Source organism: Brachyhypopomus gauderio, chromosome 16 (genome assembly GCF_052324685.1).
Source record: "Brachyhypopomus gauderio isolate BG-103 chromosome 16, BGAUD_0.2, whole genome shotgun sequence".
NCBI classification, from domain to species: Eukaryota; Metazoa; Chordata; class Actinopteri; order Gymnotiformes; family Hypopomidae; genus Brachyhypopomus; species Brachyhypopomus gauderio.
Genome location: NC_135226.1, coordinates 8,117,855 through 8,132,936, shown reverse-complemented (window position 1 = coordinate 8,132,936; position 15,082 = coordinate 8,117,855). Strand labels below are relative to the sequence as shown.

At 40.8% G+C, this 15,082-nt stretch overlaps 1 protein-coding gene across 1 annotated transcript; it reads right to left on the bottom strand.

Moving 5' to 3' along the window:
• Positions 1–496: 496 nt before the first annotated feature.
• On the bottom strand, positions 497–10,239 carry LOC143478029 (arsenite methyltransferase). Its single transcript, XM_076976948.1, has 10 exons — positions 9,853–10,239; positions 9,106–9,233; positions 8,833–8,983; positions 8,353–8,489; positions 7,916–7,985; positions 7,714–7,795; positions 3,560–3,691; positions 2,913–3,055; positions 2,504–2,626; positions 497–1,648 (listed from the first exon to the last, which is right to left on the bottom strand). Exons 1-10 carry the CDS (start codon positions 9,880–9,882, stop codon positions 1,496–1,498), a joined length of 1,149 nt encoding a protein of 382 aa, XP_076833063.1. The 5' UTR covers positions 9,883–10,239; the 3' UTR covers positions 497–1,495.
• Positions 10,240–15,082: the final 4,843 nt, after the last annotated feature.

The window sequence follows — 15,082 nt, the reverse complement described above, 5'->3', positions numbered from 1 at the left end:
TGGGTTTTTCTTTCTTTGTCTCTGTGCTGTAAAAGTGCACCGAGCACGTCATTGTAGCTCTAGATTTAATCAGCACCTAAAGCTAGAGGAAGTGCACCAAACATGACGTATTCAACATCAACAGCAGATTGCCATGTTGAATGTTAGCTCTGAACACAGAGATCTCGGGTACCTAGAAGTGTGGCAAAATGCCTTTTGTAGCCTAATGTAATGTCCTCAAATGTATGGTAATAAGAATACATTTAGTAATACATTCAGCAGTCATTAGACAGCAATCGTTTTAATGCCTAGTGAGGAAGAATTGACAGTGTACAAAAAATCTACATACCGCCCGAGTTTTACAATTACATTATAAATATGAAAATAAAAGTGGATGGTTTATTCTTATTTGTAGATGCAGTGAGTGTCATTGACACTGGTGCACAATTTGTCTGTGCAACTGCATAAAACCAGAATATCCAACCTGTCACAAATCAGAGACAACAGACCAAGCCCATTTGAGTCACAGAGCAGGTTTTTTTTATTAATATTTTCCATATTAATAGAATCTCATACCATTCTAACTGAACATATCCACTTGACTGACAACATTAACTTGATTTGATTTTTGTAGATGAATAATTATTAAGACGTTTTATAAACTGCCCATTGGTTTCAGGGATAATGCCACTACCTGTTAAGCAAATTTGTGCGTTTATATTGATAAATGTGATTAATAACTAATACATTTTAATCATATTCACTGCATGCTTTATGCCATAAGAATGCAACATTCAATCATTGCATCATCTGATAAAACATCAACAAGAAACTGAATTGTGAGAAAATTTAATGAGGTAAAAATGAACTTATTCTTAGAACTTTACTGCCATCTAGGGATAACAATATTTACTCTAAATAAAGGATTCACATTAAGTGTTTAGCTTAAGATTTTATAGCTTCTATTGTTTTAAAAAAAAAATCTATGAAAATATCAGTCCACAGTCGCACCAAACTAAATTCTTTCACCCATTTGGAAGCACTTGGTTATGTTGTCATGTTGCCATCACCATTATAAAATCCCCCTTTCTAGTGCACTTGTGTTTGCTGAACAAAACACACATGCACATGCATTTAGCATGTTGTGACGCATTAGGTTATTTCTGAAGAAATTATTAACTGTACACCTTTGAGAAAAGGCTGCAGACGCTATTCTACAGAGGATCCTCACTAATGACCATCCAGTGAGCTGTTTCACAATAGCCATTTCTATAGAGTCAAATACCAGCCATGTGTTTGATGGTGCTGGGGTACTTCAAGTTTAAACTCAATTCCACTACACACTCTCTAGTAAGATACTGTAGCTCCAACATGATAAGCGGAGACAGAGCTGGCTAAACAGATGGACCATTTTCAGGTTATTTTCATGTCTAAAAAGGCATCTTAAAAGAGGCTTAAAGATAAAGGCCAAGGAGAAGGTGTGTGAGTTAATCTGGACCTCCCATAGAAGACGGAGCTATGGGGTGTTGGACTTGACCGTCACACCGTGGTCATGCGGTGGGTCTCCCACTCTACCCACAACCTGCGTGCCCACCAAGCCCGTCTTGTTGCATAGATTCACAGAGGAGCCCAGTCTGTCGGCCAGCGCAAATGGATTCAGGTGCCGGTACTGAGCAAAGCACAAAGAAAATAGTGTGGATATAGAAGTTGTTTCATAATTGTGGAATTATTGCACTGTTTGTGTGTCTGTGTGTCTTTCTGTCTCTCCCACAGAATGTCACTATTTCAAGTTGGGATTAGTTCATGGGTTTAGAAGTTATTGTCAACAAAATTACTCTCACAGATTTATCACAAGATTGGATTGGTCTATGTTTGCATACCATAAAGAGCACGCGCACTAACTGAATCACATGTAAAGTGTGCATCTTTGTTGAAACACTCACCTCTAGCACAAGAGCCTATTCCCTGTACAGCTAAATGCAATAGCCCATGACAATCTTGGCTAAATGCAGCTAAAAAGACCCACAGTGGGTTTACAAAATGTGTGTGTATGCACACACGTCCGTGCTATGTGAAAGGGGAGTGGATGAAGAATTACGCTCTGTGAAATGACGAAGGGAATCTACTACGGGGGTGTGGTTATAAGCGTCTTTGCACCCAATCATGTTACTTGTCTCATACTTTTAAAACAGCTACTCCATGCCCTCTGGATGAACATTAAAATGGAGAACTTTTGGCAACATCTTGGGTATAATGCAGCAAATTAGACTGCAACTGTTGAGCTGTATCATAATTAATATTACTAGCAGCACCCTTTATGTCAATCTATTGTCATACAACAGATCTTAGACAGTTGACATTGCATTAAAATTAGACTTGGTCTTTGGCGCTCTTGCTGCAAGAATATTTTCTTATTTCAGTGACATTTAGTTGAGTGAACCTCACCGGCCTTGAGTAATTTGAAGAGTGTTGGGTCCAAATGACCAAATTGACCAAAATGACAAGCGTCAGTCCTGTGTGTTACCTGCGGAGGGTGAGTGAGTCCAGGATCGGCCACGTCCGTCATCCGTACGGTGAAATCCGGAGAGAAACGTGTGTGCTGGAGGACAGCAGCCACTTCTGCACCCACCTCCACCGGTACGCTTGTCTGCATGACACAAAACAGCGGCACGGATCGGAAAATGGCACCCAGCTTATGGGCATTAGGAGTGGCTGTGAATGTCAATGGTGCAGAAACATCACCAGCCATTATTCTATGTAGAGGCCCTTTAGTAAGACCGTGTACAAACACTGTCCGAACACTGTCCAAACACTGCGTGAACACTGCCCCCCAAGCCCTTACCCTCCTAAGATGTACAATGACGTGCAGCACAGAGTGTGTTGTAGTGCAGTTGCTGGTGTCTGCAATCAAAGGGTGTGAAAGTGCAAAATACCTTAAAGGCATAAGAAGCATCAAACTCAAAACACTCTGGGTAGTCTGGCACAGTTCCCTTGTATGTAGCCAGTGCTTTGGTCTGAATGAAGTGTTGGGGAAGTTTAAAAACACGGTAGGTCCCGGATGCATATTTAATACCACCTAAGAAAGATGCAAACAATTAAAGTATTAACTAGCATGCTACTCATATTTGCATTTATAAAATAACTGCATAATAATATGTAGAGGAAGGTTTCGATGCTAAAAAACAAACAAACAACAACAAAAAAGGTCTGGTCTGGTCTGGTGCCCTGAGCTGCATATGAATACATTTGATTTTACAAAGTGTATATGCTAAAAGGGTTAATTTTGTGTGAAGTTGGTAAAACATATTGCAAATGATTTTCAAAACGTATTTACACCTCAAGCTATTGCTTCAGTGTGGAGGTCTCAACTTCAGTAGATACCAGGAATTATTTTGGGTTTGGTTTTCCTTCCTCACAGGGCTTATTAGAGCAGGTCAGGGTTCAAAACACCCCAGGGTATTTATCACACAGGCACACTTGAAGGCACCTTAGGGGTTCTTGCATAATTGGTGAGCAATTAACTATCACTAAATTGCTTTTGAGGAAACTGCTCAAAGGGTGAGTGAATATGCAACATTACCTGCTTTCAGTTGGAGCTCTGGATTGTAGATGTGAATATGACTGGCGTTAACCAGGTGTGGAGTACTGAAACCCAGTTCCTTCACGATCGAGATGAGATCTTGCCAATAGAGGGCGCCAGCCATTCCCTCTCCTGACCAGACATGTATAAAGTATTAGAGACCCATACTTAAATAAAAGTACAAGTACTCTATCAAAAAATTGACTTGAGTAGAAGCTGAAGTGTTCTTTAAAAACTTTACTTAAGTAGAAGTACAGAAGTATTCAGCATTGTACTTAAATATTGCAAGTAGTTCCTTCTAAAATGTATTACTCAAGTATTGAAAGTAAAAAGTACAAGTATTGTGTTTTGAATTAATTAAAGAAAGCTGTCAAAGTTTGATTTTCAATTGGTCTTTATATATCACTTACAAATCAAAGCTGTCAAAGTCCACAAACTCAAGTGGTCTGTATGTACAAACAAGTAGCAACTTAAAAAACTGGGCTTCACACTTCGTACACCAGAGGTGGGTAGGAACGCGTTACATTTACTCCGTTACATTTACTCAAGTAGCTTTTTGGACAAAAATGTACTTGTAGGAGTAGTTTTAATATGAAAGACTTCTACTTTTACTTGAGTAAATATGTGGTGAGAAAAACGCGACTTTTACTCCGTTACAATCGGATTTGCGCCGCGCGCTACCGTTACTTTCGTTTTGTAAATAATTCGTCTTTTCATTGAGAAGACTGACCAACGTCTCGTCACCCGAGTATGAGTGACCAATCAAATGAAGCCGGTCAATCACGTGATCACATACGCAAACTTTCTCCACCGTAGCAAGAAAGTGACAGAAAAACCTACCGAGCATCCCTGACCTCACATACAGCCAATGTTTATATTACAAACGTGTAAAAAGGACAGCTAATGCGCTGCAGGGTTGCCAAGTTTTCAAGATCACTTTTAGTGAGATTTAAACCGGGGTGTGGGATGGGGGTTTGGGTGGTGAACGTAAATTGTTGACGGGGAGGGGGGTGTAAAATGGACACAAATTAAGTATTATATCGCGATCGATCGATCGCCGGTGGTTAGCGCCAGAGCGAACTAGTAACTCATTGAATCATAGATGTGGATCAGAGGTAAATAAACTAGATTTTTTTCGGCGTGAGAAATCGGATGTGTGGCGTGTAAGCGTGTGAAGACAGCCAAATGCGTGTGTCTCACGCTCAATGCGTGAGAGTTTGCAACCTTGGCACTGCCAATCGTGTCTGCAAACGTGTGGACATTTCAGCCTACAAGAACTCAACACCAAATATGAGGAAACACGATGCGATAAGTTTGCTGTATGTATAATTTTGTGTAATGCTATATCTCTGAGGCATAACGTTTGTATGATGTAATTATTAAACGTAATGCAGTGCAATACTAAAAACCAGTTCTCACACTGATTGTACACACTAGCAATATAGGATGATTAAGTCTGCTAAAAATTTATTCAGTTGGTGTCAAGTTGTAGCTACACGTATTGGCTGACAGTCTCATCAGTTAGTGCCTTTGTGGAACACATTAAAGTTACACAGGACTAATAATTAGGAACAAACAAAAATACATATTATTTATAATAAATAATTTATATATATAATATTTATTTATAATAAATTATTTTTATCATTAAAAGTCATTGTTTCCTGTAATTCAATTTACCATGATGTAATTTACTGACACGAGACAGTACTCATGCATTTACTCACTACTTGAGTAGCTTTTTATCAAAGTACTTTTTTACTTTTACTCAAGTAAATTTTTGGGATGCATACTTTTACTTTTACTTGAGTAACATTTGGTTCAAGTAACTGTACTTTTACTTGAGTAAAATTGTTGAATACTCTACCCACCTCTGTCGTACACAAAAAACAGATAACCTATGTCCCGCTACATCGTATGTTTAACGCAGAAGTACAAGTTCGCCTTAATTTAGCTGAGAAAACGAGGTGTATTTTGGACATAAAATCCGTCCGTCAGATTCTAAGGGTGAGCCTACTGCCCTGCGTTTACCCCCAATAAAGATCCTATAAAGACACCACACTATTAAAATGGCCACATGATTAGTCAGCATGACGAATAGGGTTGTGTAACTGTCAGAGTTTTGCCACTGAAATGTTTAATTTATGTTTATTTAATTTATTGTAATTTCAGTTCATATAGTCGTTAAAGGGTGTGTGGAATGTGCATCCTTCAAACAGTTGACCAATAAAACTTGATACTTGCGGTGGCACTATGGAACTATGGGTCATAACCAGCGTGGCAGAACATGAGAGACATACACCCCAGAAACACCATAGTTATACGTGGTCTAGGAGGCGCACACAGTAAACGCTTATGTTCAAATTTATGTATTAATGCACCCCTTTTTATGAATCTGTTGTGTAATTGGTGTCATACAGTACTGTTAAAGTTGTATTTTATGTAATCCTGTTGTGCTAGTAATACTAGCAACGAGCATTACCGCTAGACATTACGAGACGGAGAAGTACATGTCTTGAACAAAACCTTTATTTTTTGTAGTTTTCACGGTGTCTGAAGAAGAGAGAGAGAGAGAGAAATAAAATTTCCGAAGACATCAGTATGACTCGTAGCCGTCATTCCATTAGACCAGTGTAACTACAGGTTGCCACCTAGGTCTGACAAAAAACAAGGACACTGTCATACTGACACAGGGTGGCGAGTGTAATCTGTTGACGGGTGGGGGGGGGTTGGCGAACGTAAGTTGTTGAGCGGGGGGGAACGTAAAATGTTACCGGAGGGGTTTAAAATGGACACAGCGAGAAAAAAAAAACAGATTTAAAGTGTGCAGAAACAGTCTAAATCGTGGTTTAACTAACCTAATTTTTTTCCGGGACTGAATATTAAAAAGAAGAAAAACCGGGACAGCCCGGGAAAACCGGGACAGGCACGTGAAAACCGGGACAGTCCCGGGAAAACCGGGACAGGTGGCAACACTAATGACGAGACACGGGTTACCGTTGCTAAAAACACAACTCAGCATGACATCGCCTTTATGATTGCCAGCTAATGTTAAGTGAATACTGCAGCACATGAAAATAATTAGGTTAGTTAGCTAAGATATCTAACCTAACTAGCGCTTACTGACAGCTCAAGCTGGTGTGTCTTCTGTGCGTTATATTTATAACTTACATTGATGTGTTTCTTCAAGTTCAAAGGTGAATTTTTGAAGGCCAATATTTCATCCTCTTTAGGGAGGCAGAGATGGCAGGTGTGGAACGTGCCAATATATGTACATTAAAATGCCAAAAAGCTTATTATGCAGCACTTATGCTGCTCTTCTGTTGTTACCAAACACGGTACCATCTCTTTTAATGAGATAAAAAGTGAATTATTTGGAATAATTTCGAGTATATGTGTATTTGTATAAATGTGAAAATTTACGACCGCGCGCGGCCAACGTGCATGGGCAGAACCACCGAGATTACGTCATTTTTGCTGCGCAGACCCTTGCGGCAGTCACGTGTCAAGTGAACCTAGATTACGAAGCTCAAGTGTTCAGTGAAGGCAGCAGCAGAGTAAACGAGACGCGACCAGAGCATGCGCAGTTTTCTCATAAGACAGCCTGATCGCTTGACCCGGTGATAGCGCCAGCTAACGTTTATAATTGTAACGAGTAACTATAGGCTACAGCACGTAAAAATGTATCGGAGTAAAAGTATTAAACTGATGTAAAAAAAATACTCCAGTAAAGTACAGATACAGCATTTTAGTACTTAAGTACAGTAGTGAAGTAGTTCTACTTCGTTACTATACATCTCTGCTCCTGATAGAGAAAGCGTTCATGTCAGACCTAACACAAAACATTCCAGAAAGATCACTGAAATGTCTTCTGCTGGGCATTCCAAGGACAGGAGATTGCAGAGGTATGTGAAGGTCACAATATGTGTATTACACAATGAAAACAAAGGTGCACTAATATTATCAAATGTTAAACCGACAGTTCTCAAACCAGTCCTTGAGACTCATCAAATAGTCTACATTTAATTTCTTGCCCTACACCCAGTATACCTCTAAAAGATACTCCACCTTCATAATCCCATGTTTCATTTGTCATAGGAGGTGTAACTGCAAATATGCAAACCGCATTGGAGAAAGACTAGCTTAAAGCATACCCCAAAGCACTGGATCCTCTTTCAAAGAGTCCGGAACCACTTTGCTTGCGTACATGTCACTGAAGTAAAGTTCCCCACCTACCTATGGTTTACAGTGAAATAAAACACAAAGACTCAATACACTGTGGAGTCTTTTGAATAGACGCCAAGTAATCTATGAGTGTGAAAGGAAAAGCAACCATGGCTTGAGGAAAGATCTCACCTTGAGCACCTTAAAGGCTTCAGTGAAAACTGCTTTTTTGTCTGGACACAGACACATCACACAGTTTGATCTGCACACAGGAGGTTTGGTTTTAGTTTTAGGCAGAAAGATGAATTCAGTTACAAACTAGAGAGCAAACAGCTACAAACAAATATTCTTGTGTTAGTACAAAATGTGCGTAAAGCAGAATGTAAACTCCTCTTTTACAGTTTAGTGTATTATACGACCTGTTGGTTTTTTAAACCATACAGTGATGCTGGTTATCATGAGAATTGGATTCTGCTGAACAGAGCCAAAATAATCACAACACAAAGGTCATCTTTAAATGGTACAGTACGTATTACACTGAAATCTCTCACTTCAGATGATCTTAGCACTATGGTGTTTTTGAGAAGCATGATCGTGCTCATGACAAGGTCTTAAGGACGGGCACATACACCACCACATCCATAGAGTTGCTGGCTATGCCCACATCACCCAGCTTCTCCAAGTATCCCTGGATAAACTCAGTGTTTGGCTTAGCATAGCCAAAATGCTTCTGGTGGTATGGGATATATTTCCTTGATGCTTTTATCTGGCAAAGAATCAGATGTGAAGGTTCTCAAATAAAACAACAATTAGCAGTTTGTTTACAGGTCTGAACAAAAAATATCAAATCTGCAAAAGACCTTTTGGTTTGGGTATCTTGTTTTCTTTTTGCTATTATATTAAGACTATTTCTCCACCAGCTATACAATGCATTTGCTTAATTTACTGTCATATTTAAAGCATAGAGGTTTATGGGGTTTAAACTGTAACTTTATGAACTATAAATGTGTTTACAGCACGGGCACTTAATGTTGGCAAGTGTTGCTATGTGCCTAAAATGTTCAATTTACTACAAAAGTAGTATCAAGACTGCAAGGCAGCATACGTACCAACTCCTCCGACATGTCAATACCAGTGACATACCCATCCTCCCCCACCATTTTACTGAGGGTGTAGCAGTCTCTGCCACAACCACTGCCCAAATCCAGAACCTTGCATCCTTTCAATTTTTCTGGAACCACCAGACCACAACCAAAGAACCTGCAACAGACACCACCAAGAACCTTGAACACCCAACACCCGAGTCCATTTCCTACACTCGGAACATTAAATGATAAATGTCTATACATTTCATAAAGTGATTGCCCAGATATAGTGGTCACCTTTTGGAAACCTCTGGGTGGACTTGACTGAGGGCTTCACGGGCACTCTGGGAGAGACGGAGGGAGGAGGCGGAACACGGCGCACTGGTCTGCAAATCACCCGAGGTCTCCAGAGAACCATAATAATTCTGCAGGAACGCAAAGTAGCTGTGACCCAGCTCCATCATAAAACCTCTGTGGTCCGTCAAACACGTGAGCTACACACTCACCAACCGGTTCAGGAGAACACCTGCACTCACTGGACCTTTATGAGGTACACCTACCATAAAGACACACTTTACTGATGGATCTTCAATTACTGACCACCAGATGCCATTACAATCTGTCAGCCACCGTCAACTCCACTTATCTACGGTGACTTTCCGATCACAAGACCGATGCTCACCGTCTTATATTTGCATGGGAGAACATTTAAAAACACATTCACTTCCATAATCATAATAATAATATGGCAATCACAGTGTATGAAGGCGTGTCCTGCCTCATGCATGAACACATTGTTGGATATTAGACTTCGTACTCTGAATGGATAAAGTACAAAGTCCTGTCAGCGAATTTTCAGTGGCTCTGTGGTCAGAAAATCACTATTAATAAAGTAGGCCTACTGGAAGATTTGGTTGATTTGTGTGTAACTATAAATGGGTTATACTTCGTCTGTCTATTTACAAAGCTGACATTTGTAATTTAACATTTCAATTTAACAAGTGATTTGAGAGCTTTATGTTGTCCAAAAGCGCATCAACTCACCTTCACGTTCTCGTGCACAAAATGCGTCATAATCCTGTACGGTATTAATTTAGTGCCAAAATGATCGAGGGGAGAGAATTGTGTTTTTACAAAGGAGTCTTTCACTTTTACAGGGCAATGGTGCTCTGAGCTAATCTTGAAAGCTCTTATCAGCACTAAACGTGCAGGGAAATACCTTCCGGGGTTACACCGTTGCTTTCATTCAAAACTTGAAAATCGGACTGACAAATGTTACTTCCATTCAAAACTCACGCAAAAGTCTGGCTGTCAATTCAGAACTTGAATACGTAACTATCCACTTCGGTTTTTACATCTGCTTGGAGTAGCTAATGTTTGTGCCAAACTGCAGACCGATCAGGGGTGGGTTTCCCGAAACGTTCGTAGCGCTAAGTACTTCGTAACCTCGTATGAAACGTACGAGGTTAAGAAGTACTTAGCGCTACGAACGTTTCGGGAATCCACCCCAGATTTGCAGTAGTGTCATTGACTAATAATTTGTTAAATCGTTTGTTAAATTTATTTATTTTTTGCCTTGGTCGTCAGTCCTTCTTTCTAGCATCAAATAAAATGTGAATTATTTATCAATCAGATATTGTCACAATGTGGCCATCAATGTAATTTAAGGTCATTTTAGATATGCCATTAACTGATTTGATCTGAACTTAACCATCAATATAACATTAGCTAACTAGCCAACAAACTTCAGATTAATAATTTCAAAATAATAAAGTTTTGAATAACATTTAATCAGAGAAATTAGCTAGAGTAGTCTATTGCTCACTTGCTGGCAAGAAGGGGTGATGCCCTGAAGATCTTGAAAGTCATGCTAGTGTTAACACATGTTGATTTCAAAGGCATAGGGGCTGAGCATAAACATAGTTTATAGCACGTGGGTTTCAAATGTGGAGAGCATTGCTGAGTAAATGTCCCGCTTTTGAATTGAGTGGTTTGAATGCAAATTACACTGTCAATCACGTTTTCAATTATTGAATGAAATCAGAGTGCTTTATTGTTGTTGCATTTATGTTTATTTAATTATGTCGTACCCGAAGGTAGCTATTTACCTGTGCATTTAGTGATGTTAAGTGCATTCAATATTATATTAACTGCTCGGAGCATATGTTATGTTATTGTGTATGTTATTGCTTATTAAAACAAGATTATCGTGTCTCAAACATTTTGGCACAACATTTACCCCACAGCTATATCTACTTAAATCTGTTTTTACTTCATTGTAAGTGTAAGGGTCTACACTCCATGCCAACATGTTGCAGCAGACGCACAAATTTATACTGCCATACTACAGTTCACCACAAGGTGGCAGGGTATGATTATTCTTGTATTATGCGGCGAAGACATGCCAGACTCCCTCCATTTAAAGTTCCCCCTACGTTTGTCAAACAGTAGTCTAAACAACCACGTCTCCTTCGATTGAGATTCAGGCAGACCCGTTTTTGTTTTCACGGAACAGCCGTAATATGTTCACTGCCTACATACCCTAATGTTTTCATTACACTAGCAATCTGATGAACCACCGATTAACTAATTTATCGATCTACTGGATATAAAGTGTCATGAAGTTACATTACATTTACAGCTACGGTGAAACGCCCTTGTCCAGTGACTTACAGAAGAGCTTTGTATTCGCTATCAAATACCTATCCTCATCCCATCAAGACTCAAGGCCTTACTAGAGTGAAAAAGTAAAATAGAGAGTCAAATATTTTTAAAGTGTACATTTAAGTTCAAAGACTCCAAGCCGATAATTAAAGGGTATATCTCAAGTGAAAAATCATGTATTTCCATCTAGAAATGGAAACGTTGCTGAGCTTACGAGGTGCACGAGATGCCTTTTTATGAACAATGACTGAACCGAGTTAAAAATCAAATCTTTGATTATTCCTTATGCAGATTATTATGCAGAAATGTATGTGACCTGTGGATTCATATTCTTCAGTAACCACGTATAAATGCTCTTTAATGCAAACTGGTGAAAAGCATAACATTCACAATAAAAATACAATACTGTGGTTGCCATGGTAACAGGGAATACCATAACTATACTCTTGACGAATTCTACTCAGAAAAATAAGTGGTGTATAACAGTTAAATTAAGACATGCGGGCAATATCCTCACAGCACTCAAACCAGACGAGGCAGAAGAGGAACACAATGAGACTAGTAGGAAGATGACAGGGCATGAGGAGAGATGAGGACAAAGTCTGATCAGTGATGATGAATACAGACATTATGTGTGTGTGTGTGTGTGTGGTTGGAAAACTAAAACTCTTCCCACAGTGTTCTGCTTGACATTAAGTCGAATCAGTCAGCTGTGACCACCGCCTCTCTCTCCCCCAGTGCCCTCAGCGACCCGAGTCACTCCCAAAACAATAGTCTGTACTTGGCTTTAAGGGTGGGCCGGCCACCTCTCGCTTTCACCTCCCTGTAAGTAAATAGCTCTGGGAGTTCAGAGACTTTTCAAACCTAGGGTGAATGACTTTCCTTTTTCCAGCCGCTTGATGTGATACTTATTAGATAAAAATGTTCTATCAATGACATCACTGTGAGTAAAAAAATTAAAAGATTTGCAATTTGTTGAAGTCATGTAATTGAATAAAACTTGAGTAGAGCACTATCAAACACTACTTGCATTGTCAGATTGTCACTCACCGCCCCCCCCCCCCCCTCCACAAACCCCTCACCCTCACCCCTACCCACACCCACACCCACTATAATTAACAAAGTTAGAGAACTGAGCTTTGCCACTTGAATCAGTGGCTCTTTGTACTCCATCCAGAGTCCATGGATCGTCCACTGCAGGACTTCAAAAGGCGGCTTTTCCTCTCTGTCTTTTCCCCTCTCCGTGTTCTCCGACAAGCGAACAGTTGTCAAGATCCAAGCTTGACCCTGGTCTTGGTCTCCGACTTATTTGTTTAATTTCTGTTCCTTTTTTCTGTAGTCAAGGCAAGCAAGGGGTTATTGGCAGTTCAAGCCTGACAAACACGTATTGTATGCTGGGGAGAGTTCACTGCCAGACCAAAGGTTATGAGAAGTTTAAGAAAAGGGTAATCATTGGAAGATCAAATAAAGTGGAAGCTGAAGGAGGGGCAATGTGAACGTGTGACACAGACAGGCTTCTCCTCGGCAAACAAAACCGCACTGTTCAGCTCTCATACACACGCACACAAACACACACATACGCACGCACTCACAGAGGTCTCATTTAACCTCTGCTCCCCCTTTGAACCCCGTAAGACCGCCTGGTTAAAAGAAAGCAGTGGCGACATGTTCAAGGTTAGTTGTTTCCCTTTGAGTGCAAGAACAATGCACGCTGCTCCGGGTCCTGCAGGGCGAGCTGGGTGTATGTGCAGATGCACCGCGTGACGCATGTCAAAGAGATGAAAAGATCCAACCGGAAAAAGAATCCCACTGGATGTTCTGTGCCTTACCCTGCCATCCGTCCTCCCCATCATCTCTTCTCCCTCCCCCGAATCCTCCCCATTTCCTCATGTCTATGCAACCTCTTCCCACATGTAAACTGACAAACATAACAACATGTCATTTACACAGGCGTAACTGGGTCACGCTAGGTGCCTTTTGGTTTTTGATCAAACATGGAATATGAATGATCTGGTTTACGCATGATCCACCCCACCTCACACCTTTTTTTTCTTTATTTTTTTTAAAGCATATGCATTTGAAAATAGGCCACGCAGTGTAGAAACATAGGGGAAACCTATATTACTTCATCACCTGCTTCGGTCATCAATGTGAGGCAGCACACTGAAAATAGGTTACGCTGCAGGTATGATACGAGGAGGTTGAGAACACCGTTTCACATACAAAAACACAGATGCGCACTGAGAAGGCCTGTAGCTCTAGGTTACCATGACTTTTTAAGCGCATGCCTTGGGGACGGAGCCATGCCTGGGCTCAAAGAGACGCAAGGAAGCGTGCTCCGACACAACTTCCCCCAGCGTCATAAATCATACATATGATTTAGAATTCCTCTCCTAAGCGCAAGGGTCATTAGCCGTCAGCGGCCAAGCAGGGCGTGCTTTATGTGTATTGTTCCACACGGGCAGATTCGTGCCAACTGTGCAACTTTCTTTGATCCAACAAAAATGCACACAAGCTCTCGTCCAATTACCCGGGAGAGGGTGTGTAAAAGGAAGTCCGCGTGACGCTGAAGCGTGTCCTCTCTCGCCGACGGTGCAGCGAGCGGTTGAAGGGGCTCGCCCCGCGGTGCAAAGCGGCACGCGTTTCGGCCTTTTCGGTCAGACGCGCGAGGAAGGCTGCAGCACGTGACTGAGCGTGTTCATGAAGTCCCGCACGCGCCACGCCGACCACGTTCGAGAGGCACGCTCATTAAGGTCTGAAACTGCTGTGGCAGGAAGTTAATCCTGTCAGCGTGCATTCTTCTTTTTTTTTTTTTTCGCCCTTCCCCCGACCCCCACTCCACTTTCTGACACACAGACATAAAAAAGGAAACCATACATGATATGACCCAGTTTCAGGGGAAATATAAGAGATTACACACAGAAAAGGGCCTTCATGAATTTCCTTGCTCAGGGTGCTCAGGATACTACAAAGATCATACAGACACAGGAGGAGAATCTTAATGACTTATGACATTCTACAAGACATCTGAGTGACTGGTTGCCACTAACTATGCGTGTGCTTTCTTCTTTCTGAATTTATACCCTAAAGATGTTTGGGGGGGGGACTTGGGAGCAGCAGCACTGGGCCTCAGGTTTTTGCCCTCTGCTTGAATGTCCCTTTCTTCCTGGGTTCCTCTTTCCAGGCCACTGATCTGTCTTAATGCTGACCTTAGCGAAGCTCTACCTTCTCACTTCCCCTCATGTCTGTGTCACTGTGACCGGCAAGAATTAAGGTCACGTCACAAGGCCCAGGAGAAAAATATGGGTCAGCAGCTTGGTTGGGCCTGGCTCAAAAACAATCTTACTACAGATCAAACAGATACTCCTAAAAATTGTTTTTTTCTGGTGTCAGAAAGGCAGAGCCATTTTCCAGTTTGGAAGAAAGGTGTACATAACGATAAAGTAATAAACATTACTCACCTAAAAGGGACTTTAAATCAAAATATTAATATTAAAGTTTGCTTTCTTTAACCATGAAACTAAAGACAGCTTTACCTCATGTGACACTTTAATTCATTCTGTAGTGAACTCCAAAAGGAACTGAAAGACAGAAAGAAAAGGTTTGTTCT

What these genes read in the sequence shown, in the direction of transcription:
- LOC143478029 (XM_076976948.1), bottom strand. Translation starts at nt 9,882, where the DNA reads ATGACGCATTTTGTGCACGAGAACGTGAAG. An exon ending in CACCCAGAGGTTTCCAAAAG is followed by an intron (nt 8,984 to 9,105) that starts GTGACCACTATA and finishes TGTCTGTTGCAG; the next exon opens with GTTCTTTGGTTGTGGTCTGG. An exon ending in AAGCCTTTAAGGTGCTCAAG is followed by an intron (nt 7,796 to 7,915) that starts GTGAGATCTTTC and finishes TGTAAACCATAG; the next exon opens with GTAGGTGGGGAACTTTACTT.